The sequence below is a fragment of the Anarrhichthys ocellatus genome, unplaced genomic scaffold (assembly GCF_004355925.1).
Source record: "Anarrhichthys ocellatus isolate YVR2014 unplaced genomic scaffold, GSC_Weel_1.0 scaffold3, whole genome shotgun sequence".
NCBI lineage: Eukaryota > Metazoa > Chordata > Actinopteri > Perciformes > Anarhichadidae > Anarrhichthys > Anarrhichthys ocellatus.
The window spans coordinates 5009320-5029829 of record NW_022280033.1 but is presented as its reverse complement, the minus strand read 5'-3'; the positions used below and the strand labels follow the sequence as shown (position 1 = coordinate 5029829).

Sequence of the window (20510 nt, the reverse complement as noted above, 5' to 3'; positions counted from 1 at the left end):
GTCAACCGCAAGAACATCTGGGATGGAATTAAGCTGAGGGAAGTTTGAATTTTCTCAGTGTTTACGTGTGTGTACACTTCTTATTACGAGTGTCAGTATGTGTGCGCGCGTGTGTGCACACACACTTGATTTTGTACGCATATAGCTGTGTGTCCCCAATCCCTGCGTCTCACACTTGAATAAATTGAGGTGAAAATTATATAAATGTTTCTTCTTCTTTTTTTTCTTTGTCACAGGCCACTGCCCCACCCTGCTGAAATGAATGGGGCACTTTAGTGCTGTACTATAATTAAGAACAGGAGCCAGCATGCATGGAGGGCTCTCTTTCTCTCTCTTTCTATCACTCCCTGTCAGTGTTACTCTCCCTCTCTCTGCCCTCTGTACAGTTTCACTAGAACATTTCCTCTGGGTGTTAGTGCCCTTTTGTGGGAATATGATTATCTTAGAAGAATTAGTGCACAGTCGTGGCTTGTGAATGTAAAAGCCAGATCTCGCTTCAAGTCATACTCCAACCATTGTATCTGATAACGCAGAATCTTTTTAATATCGGATGCAAAAAACTTGTCCAGCAGATGTGATCAGCTTGAATTTTTGACAGGTACAATTGATTTACCTCCATAGAAACTTCTGAAACCAGTCCTGCTGCATGAACACTAATCCACTTTCCATTTATTTGTAAGCTCATATTTTCACAGAAATATGACTAAATACAGTGCTAGTGTCCCATGTTTCTGCTCCTGGGTTTACCACTTAAACAGTTACTTTCTCAATAAACACCAGACTCATGACAGCCATGCTTTGCAGAGTTAAAAAGTGTGAAATATGCTGGTGAAAGTATGAATGTTTGGGCCGGAGTTTACAAATAGACGGCAAAGAAGTGGATTATCCTGCTGGGAAGTCTCTACGGAGAGTTGATTCATCTCCACTCTGAGAGCTCATCAGTGGAATATATTGTCACCATGTGTTAGCAAACAGTTGCATCTTTACACATTCGACAGTCACGTAGCAGCAAGAAAGGGAACAAAACAGTGAAGTTGTGGACTATAAAACCAAAACAATAAGCTGAAAGATGCTGAAACCATCCATAAAGCTGATGGGTAATGCAGTCTGTTGATAATCCATTTAATCCATTGTTAATATACTGTAAAGACAATGGTTAGTGCAGCTGGATCATGATGATATATCAATAAAATAAAAACGCTCAATAATAACAAAGACGTTTCTGTGGAAAATTCACAGAAATGATGATGCTATCATGATATTTATTTCAACCATATCGCCCCATTTGATCCTCAAAAGATATATTTGAAGTATCCCTCCATAAAGAGCCGTGTGTTGTGTACATTGTGTCTGTTTGTGTGTGAGAGCACAGCTTGCAGCTGATATGATGAGCAGGGGAAAGGCGAGTCAGTGTCTGTGACTGATGTGATGTTGATGACGGATGGCCACCGAGTCATTTGCAAACACAGTATGTTATTCAATACAGATCCATTAAATACATCTGAAATATGATTCCAATTCTTCTCCCTTTGAGCAAAACAGGCTGAGTGTTCGTGACACACTGTGCGATCGCTCTGCTTTGTCTTACACCAATACGGTGATGTATTGATGCCGCATCCTCCGCGTGATTAATGGGATTGTGTTTACAGCACAGACTAGCTTGCAATTATCGAAATGTTCTAGCACATTTTGTTTTATTCAAAATGTAGTAGTCATTCACAGATTGGTCAAGCGTTGAGTCATGCAAATTCACTGAATTTATTTCATTGTTTAATTTAATTCTCTCTTCGTTGGAACCACAAGTATGTCTCCCTCACCCCCCCCCCCCCCCCACGCATCCTTTCCATTCGGTGTCACTGACAGATGCTGTTCCCTCTTTATTTGGTCAGGTTTCAATAACATGAAACCAATAGCCAGATCGGGCGCCTGCTGCTGCTTATATGGACCACTCTCAGTGTCATGTCCCCTCATTGACAAGTGAGAGAGAGAGAGAGAGAGAGAATGCGGATGAATCAGAGATGTGTTATATATTATGAGAATGGGCTAAATGGAAACAGGGCAACCTCAGAGATCAATACAGAGCAGAGAGCCTGCAGAACGGAGTGAGAATACCAAACAAGAACCTCCTCCTCTCACCGTTTCCCTCTTTCTTTTTCTCGTCTCCCTCTTTTCGTCACCAATGTGTTACTTCATGCCTATTTCTTTTAAAGCTTTTAACTTTGCTTTGGTGTTAAAAAAAGAAAACCCCACATCAGATATGAAAGTGACATTATTGGCTCTGGGTTATACATGCCTTGCCATTTCTCGCCAACCCCACAAAAGCTGCAGGGGGATCCAGTAAATTCCTTGGCCGAGCAGATAATGTGGAAATGTTGACAACAGCACATTTTAGCAGAGTGAGTGATTTAAGAACTACAGCTGGTGACAGCGAGCATGAGAGTAATGGTTTTCAGCTTTTTCCTGCTCCTCTGTGACAAGAGAAATGAGCATACTTGCCTGAAAGATCTTGTCAGATCTTGTGGGCAGTTTGAATATTTTTAAGCTTGGTTGAATGTAAATGACACAGTTTACATGAGTCACATTTGGGTTTTAATTAGCCAGCGCGGATCTGCTTTTAACTGTCAGCAGCCCTCATATTACGGCTACTTTCAGTCCCAACTCGCAAAGCCGCTGTAGGAATTCTCCAATAAAAGCAGAGGATCTGAGAGATGCAGCAGTGGATTGCCCTCTTTATTTTTCTGGATTGGAATTCAATGATATAAATGATGTTTCATCTGACATCGCAATGGCTATTCATCCAGCGGAGCAGCTGCTTCAACCACAACTAATGAGTTTCATGTCGTATGCACATTTCTGAAAATCTGATTATGATGAGTAATTTATCATGCTTGTTATGGAAGAGAATCATTTGTTTTCCTTTGGAGTAATTACACAACATATCCTTTAATTCTTTCTGGTAAAAGGCGGCGTCAGAGCTTCTACTCCTGTCTCTCTCTCATATACATTGAGGCTGCAGTACTTTACGTTTTTTTATCATTTTGTCGTATTTATGACCAGAATATTGTGCACATATATTACAGCATGTTACTTTTACTATGTTGGAGTAGATTGAGATCTGTATTTTTCAGTGCAGAGCGCTTCATGACAGCTGTTGTTAATGCCTTTACCAGTCTGCTGTGGACTACAGCACAGCAACGTCGGTTACAGTGTAGTCCAATAGTTGTGTTTTAAAAATGACTATGTTTTCACTTTTGCATGTTTTAGCACATTAATTAACTACGAATGCCCTGGAGTTGACAGCTACACCGATCTGTTTTTAGATGTATTCTTCTCATTATTGTTTCATTCAGGATTATTCTGTTGATTCATTTTACGATCAATTGAACAATTGTTTTATTTTCTCCATGAAATCTTACAAAATAGTGTAAAATGCACCTCACAATTTTGACCTCCAGTCAATTCGCCTGCTTTGTCTGGCAAAATGCAACGATATTCAATTGAGGATATTCAATTACGATAAAAGCAGCAAATCCTCCCATTTGAGAAGCTGCAGACAGATGTTTATGTATTGAGTTTCTGCTCAATAAGTCACTTTAAACAAACCTCAAAAATGGCTGTCAGTCAGCCTTTTTTTTTCAGCACTTGTATATTTCATGCCAGTGCAACAAGAAAATCTTGTGATTTTGAAATACGATGCTGTGTTCAAAGGAAATTCTGTTTCCAAGAAATGAGGACCGTCGGCTGCTGAAAGCATCTAATTCATTAGTAATTTTGAGAGGAAGACGGACAGGAATCAGACACTGATGTTGCAAAAAAAAAAAGCATGATTTTGTTTTATCATGTTTTGCTTTAAAAAGTTGCCGTCTGGCAGACAGTTCTCAATTTTCCTTGTTTAGCAAATGCATCAAAGAAGAAACATTTATTATAGCATTTATTCTCTGTGATGTATTACTAAATGTATTATTAGCAACATTTAATCCTTTGCAAGTCGATTTGTATTTTGTGAATACAAAACAATGGCTTCCTGGAAGCCAGTAAATCAATACAATCAAATCTAGCAGTATGGTCTTTGACTTTTTTTCTGCTGTACAGTTGTTTTATTTCACGTCTTCAAAGATGTGTAAAAACAAAGTATAAAAACAAAAGCTCTGCAGTGTAACTACTCATTTTGTTCTCTGTTAGTGCTTTGCTCTCAATCTCGGCTTGTAAAGTTTTTGATTAAAAGAGGTGCTGGAAGAAGTATATTGCTGCACCTGAGTGACAGATGTTTGTATGCTTTTGTTTTTTTGTGAAAATCAACAGATATAGATTTCTTTGAGTTCAGTTCCCTTTCATTTGTGTGGCATCTGTCTTATCCCCTGGGCCGTGATTCATAACAAAGCACAATCCTACAAAGCCACATCAGCAACATACTGTATTGATTCACTGTAGTTTCTTCAATGCCACATTTGGTCAAAAACACTAGAATGTTTCTATGAATAAACAAAGAAAATGTTGGTGTGTGTAAAACCTCTATGTAACTAACTGATGGGATCTGCAAGGTCTTGCAGGCCACAAATACGTTTAGCAAACTGTCCCTTTTATATAATTGTCTTTGACATCAGGGGGTGGATGGCTCAAATCTCCAGTAAAAAACATACAATCATTGATCCGGACCCGTTGCACGAGCAGATTTTTTTATTCTCTTTCAAACGGACTCCTGCTTGCATTTTAATTTGCATATTACAAAACTGGTTCAGTCATCTGTCTTTAGTTTTGGCAATTTTAGTGAGATCAGCCGCATACCTGTCGTCTCAAGACACTGTGGAACTCATTCATGCCTTTGTCACTTCTTGGTTATGCTGTTGTAATGCGCTTTTTATTTGAGTAACTCAGTCATCCTTGGAGTTTACAGCTTGAACAAAGTTCTGCCACCAGACTCCTAAATATGACTACACATATGCAAATATCCCTCCTGCTTTTGTTTCATTCGATCAGTACATTTAAGAATTGATTTTTAAAATGACATTCACGTGAGGCCTTGGCGTGGAAGAGCTGCAACCTACAGTATTTTGCTGTAGCCTGAGAGTAGTAGAAGCTATGAAGACACACTGACAACAGCAACAATAGAAGAAGCAATAACAACAAGACATAACAAAATGGATCAAGGACTTTCAGCTGTCTGACTAATCAAAAAGAGAGCAAGCTTTCTATAAACCTCTGGATTTTATACAGAAAACATTATTAAATTAAGTTAGTGACCCTTTAATGCTTGTACAGAGCATCAAATGTACAGTATAGTACTACATAATGTACTTAACTTTTAGTATACATTTATCAGTTTACTGTTTGTTGTGTATTGTATTAGAATGTATTGAGTGCTGCGCTGACTGAGGGGTTATAGCTTCAGCTGTCCTGCAGAGCAGTTATGACCCCGACACTATTGTAGTTTATGAGGTCAGGAGCTTTACAGCGTGTTCTGAAAATAATCTGCCACACCACAGCTGTTTGATCAACACGCTGCAGTGAGAGGTCTGACAGACAGACAGACAGACAGACAGACAAAGAAAATAGATCTAGAGAGAGAGAGAGAGCAAACTAATTGCATAATGTTCTCAGTGTCTTCCAGCTCTCCAGTGTTGCAGTCACATCCCCGACCAATTAGAAACCTTACGTAAAGATAAAGACGCCCTTTATTTTGAAAGGTCGGCTGTGAGAACAAAAGGATTTTTTGAAGTGTATATATACTCAATTTACATCACACGCACTAATGCACACGCACTAATGCACACACACACACACACGCCGACCTGCATACTTTACGTCTTTGTACTGTTATAAATGCCCTGCGGCTCTCTCTCCAAATTGAATCTAATCAAGTGAAATGCTGCGAGGGTCCTCGGGAGAAAGAGCAGGTCTGACGGTGACCGCTTACAATAAAATCCCTGACATTTTGAAACAAGGCTTGCTCTACCTCTGAGCTGTAATTGCATACGACAACAACTGACACAATCTTTGATGAATATGTGTCTGCGGTGTAATATGCATGTGCATGTATGCAGGAATATGTGTGTTTATACATCTGTTGGCTTAGTGGCATCTACCTCCGCATACAGGCTCTCTCTGTGTGTGATTGTGTGCCTGTTGGATGAATGGTTTTAATAATTTCTTTTGAAGTTGTCGTCATATTGGAGTATAGTGGAACAAATTACGCTGATTGTCGGGAATGCAGCTGCTGTTGATATGAATGGTGTCCTTCCTGCCCTGTTTCTGCTGCACATTTGAGCCTCCAGCTTGATACAATAACACCAAAGAGGGAAAATGTATTTCTCCATGCCTATTTTGTCTTTAGAGTGGCAAGGTGAAAAGCTTGCTAGTTAGCCACCCCTGAAATATTAACTTACCAGCAGAAATTCCCATGAATGTCAAGCCAAGGGCTTTGTAAAAGCAGACAGCACAGTGAATAATTCATGTAGAAATTGTGTTTCAAACTGCCTGACTCTGCTTCATCAACCGTTTGAACCGTGTAGTCGGCTTTGTAAGCTAGAAAAATATTAGCACTCTACTTTCAAACAACACTCTGAGAGCAAATGAGTCTACAAAATGTGACATTGACTGGAGCTTTACGGAACAATGCACATGCATAATTTGTCTATATATTGTGAGTTGGCCAATTTCCCGTCATTGTGCAGTACTGTATTGTGTTGTATCACCTCCGCTGAGGTCATTTTATTATCATATAATCACCATAGTGGAAGATAAGAAACAACACACCTATATGAGAGCTTTGGACCAGATACACCTTATTTTACTATATTGTATTTTGTCATATAACGACACCTCATATTCATGTATGGTATTATATTAGAGCTCTAACAATTTGTCAATAATCGATTAGCAGATCAACAGAAAATGAATTAGGACATTTTTTTTAAAATAATTCCTTAAACATGTGAGTAATATTAGTAACAACAAATGCCAAAAAGCCAGTGGTTAAAGCTTCTCAAATGTCAATATCTGCAGGTTTTCTTAGTCTTCTATTTTATGGACTGAGCAATTAATCAATTAATCGAGAAAGTAGTTGACAGATTAATCGATTATGAAAATAGCCATACATTGCAGACCTATTTTATATTATTTTAAATATCTCTTTGTGTATGATGCTGCATGTCATGTCATTTCCCTTCTGTGTTTATGGTGGGTAATATTTAATCCTGTTTTATGGCAGGAGTGTTAAACATTAAAGGCAGACAAGACTAATGAGACTTAGTTTAACATAGAGCTCCTGAAACGTAACACAAGGGAAACACTGTGTCCAATATCATTTCAAAAAATTGGAAAATGTCTCTTCTAAACGTTCAAATTGGCTCAATTAAAGTATTTATTCTCCTAAAGTGTCTTATTCAACCAGTTCCATCTACTGCGGGATACAAAACAATAATTGAGCATGTAGTTATTTATTTATTACTATATTTTTGTTACTGCGTGTGGGTGGTAGATGTTCTGTTAAAGTTAATAAATGTCATTTTAATCAGCATCAGTAACATGTGGCCTTCACAGCTAACTCTGTTACTTGTATAACATCCACATCTAGACAACATTGAGAGAGATGTTGAAGAGGCTACATTTATTAACATTTATAGTCTGCTGGTTCTGTATTTGTTGTCGAAGTATTACGCCAGGGTAAATGTCAAGAACAGATATTGTTAATAAATACAAATGAGACGGTCTTGGTATTTCATGCTATTGTAGATGTCTCCAGAATGCCCTGAAGACACACACAGACTCACAAGGTAAAAATAATACCAGCGTCACTGTCACAACTGGTAAAAAAAGATCAAATCCTGTAAATGTATTTGGTAGGTGTTACTGGTGGTTTGATATTAACAGTTTGATTTGTCTATCAGCATTTCTTCCTGGTTTTTATGAGAGTTCATGACGTCATCTCAGTTTCTACTTCCTGTCCAGAGGTTTCTTTGCCAGTTAGTCAGTCAGTCACAGGTAATAATGCCTCAGTCGATATTCCATACGTCCATAGGTCAGTGGAATATTAATTACACACACACACATCAGGAGCAACACACCCAATGTGGTGGTAAAGGGAGGTTTCCCTACCACGTAAGTAAAACAGTGAGCCTTGTTATCAACCAATACATTATTACACCAGAGGCCATAGATCTTAAAGCAAGATGGAAAGCTGTAATTATTAATACAAACTTGCCAATCAAAATATCAAGCATCTAGATCTGTTTTTGTATTCTTCCTCTTGTCACTCTTATCAGCGACACATGTCAAGAATTTCAAACATGCAGCCCAACAACATAACTATTTGTACAGTTCACATGTGTCATGTCAGTCTGATGAAATGTGTTATTACCACGAGGAAAGCGTGTGAAACCTTTTAAAGTCACAGCGTTACAGCAAATTCAGGGCATGTTGCGTCCTGAATGTGATGCATTTCCTGAAACACGCAGAGAGATCCTCGTGATGGGATATCAGGTAGCAAGACAAATGAATATATGTTGTATGGGAACTGTTGGAATATCAGGGTAACGCTTGGTACTGGACAAAGCGGCATTTAGCATAGAGGTATTGCTTCACAACATTTATTGAAAAATCCATGAAAATAAAATAAATGTTTTGGCATCTCTCAAAGCAATATGTACTTGAAAAGTTTCTTTGCTGTTGGATTTTTTAATCACATTCTTTCATACTTACCTTCTGGAGATTTATGTGGTACTTAGCAAACGTGACAGTACAAAAAAAATACTTAGTTTAAGATCTCAAACATTACAGGCAACCTTGAAATTTAAGGCCAATACTGAGGAGTAAAAAGGATCATTTTCTTAACAGCTCAGTAGATGTGCCAGAGTATAATAGTAGCCAAAGAATGATCTATGAGAGAAAATAAAGTCATAGAATCTGAAGAGAAATAGTAGAGTGAATGTGTCATGTAAAATGAAATGCTGCCATTCTCTACAAATCTTACAGGAGCACTTACATAAATAAAAAAAAGTTCTCTATTTCCCTGCAAATATTTCCTTTATTTTATGTTTCTGTCTGTATTTTGTGTGTTTTTCAGGCCAGGAGGAGGACGGGAGGAAGGTTCTGGTCCTCAGTTACCCACAGTATTGCCGGTTCCGCTCAGTTTTGGCGCGGCTCAGAGAGCAGCCGTCCTCTCTGCTCATAGACCACACGGTGCTAGCGTTGGGGGGCATCGCTGCGTTGGGCGGTAGCACGAGGATCCTGTACTGCCGGGACACCTTCGAACATCCGGCCCTGCTGCAGAACGAGAGCATCTGTGACGAGTTTGGTGAGTTTGGCAGCTGGCGATTTTGATTGTAGCCTTTGGATAGTTATCATATTAGCTCATCTGCAATGCCAACAGCCATTACAGGGGCAGTTTATGGCGTTTGGAGTGTTGCACATTGAGCCCATGAAAGATCAAAGTACTCATGTCCTGAGCTCTGGACGTAAGCACGCACTTAAAACTCATTCTCAAAGTACGGTTCATCTCAAACTTTCAATTATGTCATTTTGGTTTGCGTGACTATTTGTTGAAGTCTGCTTTTTTGGAAAATGGAAAGTGTTTGCTTTTCTTGGGCCAAGCAATTTGACAACAGAAAATGTACTTGATCCCATTTGAAGTTTTACTTTGTGTAATGGCTGGCTATCAAAATAAAGACCATCAAAGGGCAAAGAAAACTGCCATTCGAGTTTCAAAGCCCAATACAGCACAGACTGTCCTGTGATAAACATGTAAACAGCAAACAGCATTTCATGAACTGGGAGAAACAGCCCTGTTTACAGTTTTCTGTCAATGCAATGAGCACCCGTATCATTTTACACATCACAGTCTGTTCACAGGTCTCGGGGAGTACTCTGTATGGCATGAGCAAAAAGTTGTATGAATCCTTTTTGTGGCTCCAGAAGGAGTTGTGCGAAATCAGATCAATTGCCTTCGGTGAAGTCACTTGAGTCAGCATCAGTTACGTGTACGACATGTACTAGAAGTTTGAAAATGAAAAAAAAATCTGGAGGGTGTGGAATTAAAAAGAAGTTAGCTCACCAAACTGCAGCTAGCGTATTGAGGCTACATCAGCCGCTACTAGCATTACAAACCTTAATCTCCAACAGAGCTGTTTGTGGTCAACTTGCTTTGTGGGTAATGTAGGCGTAGGCGAATAAAAATACCATATCTGGTTGTGCTGTATCAATTTTTCTACTTTTCTTTGTCTGTTGTGAGTCAGTGTTATAGGAGGGCAAAGCTAAAGCGGCGGTGTATTCTTTTAAATGGTGTATTTAGCTAAAGAAGTACAATGATTTTCCTATTTCATAAAGGAACACGTAATCCTTCAGTTTTCTAAATAAAATCACCAAATTTGTAGATGCGTGTTTTATAGTACTATATGATATCTGTCACTTGGTTTGCCTTGGAATGAAATACATGCAACACAGACAAAAGAGAAATGAACAGAAATTGGTGTTCCTATATTTGTTGTTTATTACGCTCTATGAGGACGTCCATGCTTCATTTTTCATCGCTGTAATTTGGATTTGTGTGTAGATTATACGTTTATGTGCTGTGGTCTTATTTCACTGGTCAATCCTTTGTTTCTTATAACTTTTCTATATATCCTTTTTGGTCATTCATTGACCAAATGAATGAAAGCCATTTAACTGAACAAGCTTTTAAATGTTTATTTTAGTTAATTGAGACTCATCATTTGCTCTCAATATGTTCTTAATTTTTCTTTATGTTTACGAACACAAGTGACCGCCATTCTAACACCCTCATAAGTCACACCTAAGAAAAACATTTTGTGGTTCCAGTGAGGAATTTTGAAGTGCTTGAACATGTCTATTGGCCTTTCGCTGTGCTTTCCCTACCGCTCATGAATCCACACATTTTATTAACCCCGAGCTGAGCTAAAACAAAGGAGTAATGTGATTCATCTCTCTTTATATTTCCTCTGCTCGGTAGCACAGTGGAGCTCAGCGGGCTCTTGTGCAGCATCAATTTGACATTCACAGTAACGGCTCCTCTGGTCAAAAGTCATTGTTTTTCTCTTCCTGTAAATTTGCCAGTAGGTAATTGCATTTTAAGAGAGCAGCAGAGGTGAGACCAGAAGGGAAAACGGTTTTAGGCATTGGAAAATAAGTTATGAATAGTAACGCTAACATCCTGTGGCTGCTATTGCTCATTCACTTGGCTGAATAATGCCATTCCTCTGTGAGCCACATTTAAGCTAAAGGTTTATTTTCAGAACCTAAGGGAGTTCTTTTTTTTTTTGACTAAGGCAACCAGATTTCTAATGCTATTCACATAAAGGTTTACTAGGTTTGGAGCAGGTTTTTATTTCCGCTTGAATTGCTCCTAGGTGATTTGTTTGAAAAACAGCAGAGGTAAGTAATTTCCACCACTCTGCCAAGTGAACTAAGGCCTCAGGGGCATCTTACTTATTAGGCACAAACACACACATGAATGTTTGCACATATGTGCTTAGAAACAACTGCTGAGCAAAGTTCTCCTGCCATTTACGGGCTGCATATAAAAAGAGCAGCTATAAACGCCATATTAAATCCACCTTTATTACGATAAATACCAGCACTGTGGACGCATAAGAAGCAATACTGTGCAGCTTTGAAATATTAAAAAGTTAAAATCAATCTGGGGAACAATTTTAGCACTTTCTTCTATGCTTCTTTCGATGCTAATTCTGACCTTTTAGATTCAGCCAAATCTGCTGTGGCAGCTCTAATAGCCGTCCGTCTTGTCTAGGCTAATTCATAGAAGTGTGTCAGGGTACCTCAGGGGGTAGGGAAGGCTCAGGGAGAAAAAAAAAGTGCTGTGGCAGGAATTCACAAAGCCTGTTGGTACAGTATTGTGTGAAATGTAGCCATCAGATGAAAGCCTGCTGATGAAATCCAGTCTATTTTTGATAGTCTGGTTATGGTTTCAACACAGCACTGCAGTCGGTGTAAATACAGCTTAATCACGTACAGATTATTAAATAAACAGCAGCATATTTTTATTTGAGCATGTGCAGTGTGCGCTTGCTCTGATGTATTTTTTGGAGGTGAGTAGTGAAACATCAACATGCTCCGGCTCCTGTGTACATAATGACTTTGATATCTTCAGTATTTGTTCTCACTTTACTGGATGATGTAAAGTCGTCGCTGGTATGACAATGACAGTTGAGCTTTATCCAACTCGATCTATATTCATGTGTTTTTTTCGTCCACGCCGTGCTTTTGAACCGGCTGGAGCAAAACTGCGGTTGCGTCAGTTACCAGATCTTAAGTCCTGTGATCCATATTCATGTTCAGCGTCCCCTGTCACCCCTGCAGCTGCTGCCCTCATGGGGAATGACACAGTTTTGTTTATAATTATCATGCATTCTCTGCCAGCGTGGATTGATTATACCCATGCTACTTCGTGTCCCCAATATAATTTCTTGCCAGCAGGAATTTTACCGCTGCACAATCGCAGAAGAGGAAATGTAAGTTGTACGCAAGACCTCGCTGGCATACAGTGCTTATTGTGTACTGAATGGAAAAACAAGCTCTTATACAAACCGAAGGATAAAGGACTTACATACTGTACTGCACTGTAATAATATTGGCACTACTGAGACTCCTCTACTGTGAGAAGAAGCCAGAAATAGTTTGAGTGCGCCAGGCCTTTGCCACACTGAATTACAGATGACAAGGTTCAAGGTTTTGTTATTAGCTGTCATGGTTCTGTCGAGTATTTCTCACAGTCATCTGGCATGGATACTAAAAAGCAATAACATAAACATTTGCAAGCTCAACCTAGAGGCGCTGTATGTGATATATTTAAACAACAGCTACTCATTTGGGCGTCTGTTAAGGAAAATATTATGACCAACATATTTCCCATTTTCTCTTATTCTAAAGCTATTCTCCCAAAATGCTGACCTTCCTCTCCCCTCCCCCACTCCTCCAGAAACCTAACACTCCTTATGTGCACATTGCTTAAATCAACAGTATTTTGAAAGTTAGTGAGGCAATCAAGTTTGAGGCAAAGCAGTTGAGTGGAGCGCGCCCCCCCTCTTCCTCTTGCTCTTTTTCATTTGTCCTATATTCCCCAGGTCTCTTACTTGGCACAGAAACTATATATTTCACGCTCAGCTCAGTGTGTTTTGTTTGAAATATCTCTCACTCCGTGCTGGTTTGATTTTTATTAAAAAGAAACATTTCCAGTGCAATCCTTTGGAATCCTTTTTTTGTAATCCTCTAGGGTAGGAGGAGTACAAGAAAACACAATTCATTGCTTCAGTATATTAACGTTGTCCAGATGTACTGATCATAAACAGAATTATACTGTCTATTTTTGTAATGTGTTGTGCGTGTGTGCTAGTTTGGTACATCTGTGGCTTCTCTGTGTGTATTTACGAGGGTGTTTTCTACATGTCTGAGTTAGTTGCATCTGTGTTTGACAGGAAAATAACGATTTCCTGTTCAGTCACTCGTCCTCAAACTGAAACTGATACTGAAAAATACTTCACTGGCGTAAAAGAGGTGGGGAAAATCTGAAAACCAGTAAACATGCTTAAATGCCAAACCTGTACTTTGAGATACTATCTATAAAAACATGCAGTCCTGCTAGCTTGATTGGGTTGGGTCACCAGATGAACATACAGTATGATGTCATTGTTTCCACAACTTGAACCACTTTCTCGCTCGCTCTTTAAACATGAAATCAGATTAGATGTGATATGCATAGGCCAGTATCGTCCCATGACAGCCCCGTCTGTTAATGTAATAGGCAAACTGCTTGCTAAGCTCGTGTTTTCCCATCTCCTCTGCAGATTTGTGTTAACCACCAGCCCATGAATTTTTCATCGGCCATATGTCGATGGTATACAGAGGCCATGGAGGAGAAATTTAGAGGAGAAAAGAGCACACATTGTAGCTGCATATAGTCTCATTTCACAATCAGGACGTGGACTCTTTATAACAATAAACTGAAGATCTGGTAAAATTATGGTTTGACACAAAATGAAAGATGCACTATAAGCTGCACAGCATACAGTTTAACTTAACATGCCATGCTATGTGACGAGCATTAACACACTGTGAGCAGGATGTGTCTTATTTAATACTCTAATATTCATGGTATGCACAGGCAGAATTGATGCTACAGTGCTATTTTAACTAAAATCATTTTACTTCTATTGCTGCTTATTTATTTTTGGCAAACAGCGCAGAGAGATAAATAAGCATCTGGGTTTTAGGTGAGATTCTTTTTAGAAGTCTGGACCTGTTATTTACAGTGCAAAGGTTTGTCAGTGAAGCAGCGCTGCTTGTCGAGGATAATTGACCAGTAGAGGAAGAAAGAGCATCCAGGTATACTCTTAGTTCAGTTACAGGATCATAACATGTCATCCTATTTCTGTCTACGCCACTTTAACAGTTTCGGTTTTATTTCCTCACTAAAATCGTTCTGAACAGCCTCCCCTGAATGTCCAGCTGTCAAAGTCTAGATGAGAGCAGTGAGGTGTTGATAAACTCAACAAAAACGATTCAATTATATATCGCCACACGCTCACAGCAATAAGCTCAAATGCAGCAGAGAGTAATAATGCGATTTTTAATTGCCCTGGGTTTTGCCTCTCAGGCCACATACATTGTGATATGCAGAGGATGTGCCTGCAGCCTGAGAGGGAGACCGCAGTCACTACTTTAAGCTAAAAATGAAATTCATATTTTTCTAAAAAAGATGCTGGAATTGAACAATCAAATTTTAAATATTGATAAGACAGAAATGACAGTGTTCTTGATGGATTCCCATACAATAGCATGTGATGTTAAGTAGGGATTATGTGTTAATAATACAGTAATTGACACGGCATTTCTATTTTCTTCTTTCATTATAGACTATATAGTTTTGTGGGAAGCAGGATATTACCAATGCCATGAAAATGTGGTATTTTCTATGTTTATAAAATCATGTCGAGTGCAGGAAATAACATTTACACAAATTTAGTTTAGTCTGAAAACCAAACCTATACGCTCTTGAATATTTATTTATATTGGAGATTTCCTCCCTTTTCAGGCAGACATTTCTTTTCATTTCACTTCAGCATGAAAATCTGTTTTCAGTAACATAAAATCTACTTTATATAGGTGATCCAGCACAGTGAAACATTTAGTCAGCTTTTTATTGTCACCCTATCATCATATGTTATTGCAGCTGTGAGTGTTTTGAAATCTCTCCCTGTTGCTGCATTTGCAGAAACTCCGACATCCAAGTTTGAGAGTTATCTGCCAAGTAGGAACCATTTCAAATGAAAGTAACAACTAAATTCACATTATCCTATTTGGTGTGTGGTTTTCTTCAGGGTATAATTTTCTGTCAACACATCGTAGTTAATGAATGCAGTGTTTTCTTTTTGGTGGGAAACTTTTAAACATTGGATGTCGGAGTGTCCTTAAACGCACCACCAAAGAGAGTTTTCAGGCTTGTTCCTGCTTGCAACCCTGGTACCACAAGATGTTAACATTGACAGAAAATAATAACTGTGTTGAAATGTTGAATGTGAAGGATCATTCATCAAGTACCTTTCATATCGCTGCATGTTGATTTTCGTAGCAAATTAAAATGTCTCAAATGTAGGATATGAATCAAAGAATTTATTTTGTAAAAGTGATTTGGTATGTGAACATAGCTCCCTGAAAATGCACAAAGTGATTAACCACTTTGACTTTGGCATGATGGTTACAAATAATTTGACAGGTCATTATCAGGCTTGGAGATGTATAAAAAAAAGAAAGAGTTGTGTAATTTAAAATTGCAGAGCATGTTACTAATTACTTTACACTTCAGCTGACCAGGCCGGCTTGACCTCATTCATAATGGCTTAGATGATTATTCCATTAATACACTTGTCAAATGTGGAAGAGCCACTGTTGGTGAGCATAGTTTTAAATCAAGCAAGATTATGACTTACATGATAAAAAGATACCGTGGGTTTGTAGCTGGTATAAAGACGACATATTGTGAGTCATATTTTCGCAAAATCCCAGATGTGAGTTGTGATACAACTCCTGAATGTCCCTGATAAAAATTACAGAACAGCATGTTGCAACCTGGAGTGAACACGTCCGACTCGTCAGTGTAATTGTAGATGCTGTTTACAAAGTCTGTCTCTGCTTGTGAGGCTGGTGTAGAAACGGCTCACAGGGTTGCTGGGTTAAGTGTCGGGCATCTTTCCCCATGTCTGCAGGTAGAGGCTTGTTGCCGGTTGTTGTTTCGGATTTAGATTTTAAGTGACGTCAAAAATCATTGTTGCACCATTGTGACATGATGACTGCGAGGATTAAACCAGAAGTGATGAATGTGGTTCATGTTTCCAGGTTGTTGTTTTATCCCCAAATATGACGCAGACATTTCTTGGGTGTAAAGAACGCCTACAGTGTCACTGCTGGCAGCTGCTTTAGAAATGTATTTAATAAAGTTTTCATGAATACTTTCATATTAAAGAACATTTTAAATACCAAGAGCAGGAGAGAGCCTGTGGTGTTGTTTAAATTATTTGTAGATTATTTGAATAAACTGACAAAAATACAATACCAAGAAGAAAAATGAACGAAAGATAAAAGTATCCATTGGCCTATTTTGTTGTGGGAATGATGATTATTTATAATCACCATGGCTTAATGTCGCGTAGCTTTTCAAAAATGATAAAGTCCCCATGATTGGGCTCATTGGCCGACTCAATCCCATCAAGTGTAACTAGAGCGTGATCTATTAGAATACATATGTTTTATTGATGTATGGGCTTCTTGTTTATCCTGGCATTCATTTATTTATAGGTCGATGCTGTGATTTTCCTTTTCCTCCAGTAATGAATAGGATAAGCCTTGAAGCTTATCCACTGCTCCCTTTCATCTCACCCTCCCTCTCTCTCTCTCTCGCTCTCTCTCTCTCTCTCTCTCTCTCCCTCTCTCTCTCTCTCCCCAAAAAGCCAAATTGAAATATTGTATTTTTAAAGCCCCGGTCCCAAAGAGTTGTTGCTGCAGTCTGTCAGTATCAATGATGTGGAAGCGTTTGAAGGTTATTCCGTTTTTAGCAAATCCTCTACATTATGTAACTTTAACTATGTTTTACATTTGGCACTCCCTGAACAACAGGGTGTGTATTATTTGGGACAGTCCCTCTGCGTGCTCTTAACATTTCTGTGCAAAATTAGATTTATTTTTCAATGTCCTCCCCCTGGAACAATAGCCATTAAGAGCTACTTGCCAACACTGAAGTGACATGTTCACTTGTCAGATATTTACAGCCTGTATTCTGTCGCAGTGTATTCGTTTATTTTTGTCCTGACAGCAAAGCTGAGTTGTTACAGATTAAATGCTCACAGAGAGATACTTTGCCTTGGTGGAGTTCAGCCAACACTACCCAGGTTTTTGTCTTGTGTGTGTGCGTGTCTTGAGCTAAATACTGGGTGATGCTCTGAAGTTCTCCAGGGTCAGAGGTCATTGCCTTCCTCAGTGTATGTGTCAGTCAGTGGATCTGGGTTAAGCTTAAACCCAGCCATGTCTCAATGTGATGTGTGTTAATAAGTACTTAACAGGCGGCGCTACCGTCATGAGGCGATCACATGAGGTGGATGGAATGAAAAAAGGAAAGAAATGATTTTCTCCCTATAATTACAGCTTATTTTGACTATAAATTAAGTTAGTAAAAATACTCTTGTAAAACATGTGACACTGTGACTGCGTACCATAATTGTCTATTTACTCTGCAAATGGAAAGTGGGAGTCAACAGCCTTTATGAGTTTGTGCGGTGGTAAAGTACACACATTCACACCCCTGTTGGAACACATCCCAATGAATCCGATGAGAATGATTTCATAATCCGTCGCAATAATAAACTTCTTTGAACAGTTTAATTGGCTCTTCCTGGAACGGCACGGCTTCGCTTCATTTGATCTGATGAAAGAATAATGTTGCTTCTCCCCAGGGGGAGAATGCACAATGGCACACAAATAATGAATTAAGAACACTACCCTTTTTTTTTTCTCTCCTGATGACTGCCATAATAAAGCAGCAAAATTCACACAGCACTTATACCACTTTCCCTCTAAATTGCTTTCATGTTTACTTGCTTATGTATTTAATTTTTAGAGCTTGTTTTAAGTGAAAATAATCCTGATTCCTGGAAGGGTAATGGATTGAGGTCACATGGAAATTGAAAGCGCCATTGTCGTCAGACACAATTGGAAACGTTCCAGAAACATTCCCTACATGTGATTCTGTGAAAAGTCACACTCACTGTAAACCATTCAGGAAATACTACTACTTTGAATAGCCTGTATGGCAAGGAGAGGAATTTGATTTAAGGGCATCTGGTGTATGTAAAAGCGTAACTGAAGTAGTCTATGCAAAGGAGGAAAAGGGGGATATGTAAAATTGAAACTGACAAAGTCATGACGGTTTAGGAGAATGTCCTCTCTCCTCGGCTGAGGAATATTAACAGTGACGGTCTGAATGGAGAGTCTGTGTACAGCAACAGTATGGTCACAGAAATGAGCTCATTACTGGCAAATACATTATGTATGTGCACATACACACATTTAACTTTACTATTGTGGTGAGAGGATGCCATTTACATGCCCATCTGCTAATTGTAAACCCCCGAACATGCTTGAACCTGATGGCATGGAAATCGGTGTAAAACCAAAACCATAACCTCAGCCGAAATTATCCTCAACTCTATCCCTGAAAAATCTCTTTCCCTAGTTGTGCTTGGCAAGAAATCCTTTACACACTCACACACACACACACACACACACACACACACAGAGAGACATTTTAACAGTGCTCATAGTCGAAGAAACTAGAAGAACAATTAACACAATATTATAATCGCGTGATAAAAATACGGGAGAGTATTTTTAATTTCCTGGTAAACAACACACACTTGCTGAGAAGTGGGCTTGTCTCCATGGCAACGCTAGTCAGAGCGTGCCCGGCCTAGCGTTTTGACAGGTTTCTCCTGATGATGATTGATAATTACTACCTGACTTGTTGTCCCCGTCTCCACAAACATATGGCAGGAGCTGCCCTCCGCCATATATCTGCCAAAATGTCCCCTTTTCTGATAATAGCTTTTTAATGTTGCGTTTTGTTGTGCATGCATAGCAATCACACACACACACACACACACACACACATGCTCAACCCCACCCCTTTGTAATTACATTTACTGCCGCTCACATAGTTGTTACAGAAAGGAAAGAGAAATAGATAGGAGAAGCAGGCGAGTGGGAGAAAGTCAAAGAAAGAGGCGGAGGAAGGGGGGGTTGAATTGATTTCACTTTGAATTGATGTGTTCCTCCCAGTGCTGCTGGATTTAAATTTGACAAATTGTCAGGATTAACACAAAGAAGCAGCATTTTTTATTATTTTTTTTTTTTTTTTTACAGTATAGTCACATATTAGAATATAAACACCAGATAATAGCGCTGGTGTGGTGGGCTACAGTTTAAAATGGCAAGCGAGGCTGTTTATTCCATATCCATGCGCGCAGTATTTTATTATGCGGTGTGTTCACATGCATAAAGCTCATATTTAGATGCAATTGGAAGCAATCTTGTTATATTCACAGAGGCCATAGAGGAGGACAACAATCTATAAACATGATTTATCTACTGCGCATTATCTACCAAGGCATTAGCATAGTCTCTCTATTGTGGATCTTATTACCTGACTATATACTGAAACCTCAGACTAAAACTTCAGACCTGACCAGAATTTTAAACATCAACCAAACTCAAATGAAAGATTGAAGTGAATTAGTATTCCTCCTAGAGTACAGTACAGTAATACACAGTTAGTATGAGAGTAGATAGTGATTCCTGTGTTTTTTGAGATGCTTCTCAGAATTAGCACGTTTACGTTGATTTTATTTACACCCATTCAGTTAATTGGCCTCAATGACCTCCCCTTCCAGGAACAGGAACACTGTCCGCAACCCTCTCACTCATTATGTCTTGGCTTCCGCGAGTTGAATCTAATGAACCAAGTACCTGATTTTACATGTCTGTAGTTCCAGAAGGGCAGGACAACTTGTTCACATACATCCCATTGGTTCATATTAATGCTCGGTGCACCTGCAGCTGCAAAAGCGCGGCGCTCTGTGGAAACCGAAGTCATTTCTAATATTGTGTGATTGAGGTCTGCCACAGGCTACGGCTACAGACAGGCTCTGTGAAGGAGATAATGATGCATGCACACACAGCTGTCAGTCAGCCAGCTAAGGGGAATTGTCTTGAGGAAAATAAAAACAGACTTGCTGATATAATGCAGTATTTGTACAGGAAATGATGGGTTTGGGAAATAGAGGGGAACGGGGTGTCAGAGCTGTTCCAACAAGGAGAGGAGATCTGGTGAGAATCTAACCCAAACCAGAAAATCTCACATGTGTCCCTGTCTCTTAGTGTCAAGATATTTATACATTCATACTTAACACATTGGTGCCCATTAGACAAAGGGATTT

The 20510-nt window shown here is 39.1% G+C and overlaps 1 protein-coding gene across 1 annotated transcript in view; it reads left to right on the top strand.

The window, feature by feature from the left end:
- Nucleotides 1-20510, top strand: part of arid5b (AT-rich interaction domain 5B) — a 73643-nt gene that overhangs the window by 22288 nt on the left and 30845 nt on the right. The window contains exon 4 of the mRNA XM_031840876.1: nt 9062-9292. Within this exon, the coding sequence (XP_031696736.1) occupies nt 9062-9292 (231 nt within the window). The remainder of the gene's footprint in view (nt 1-9061; nt 9293-20510) is intronic.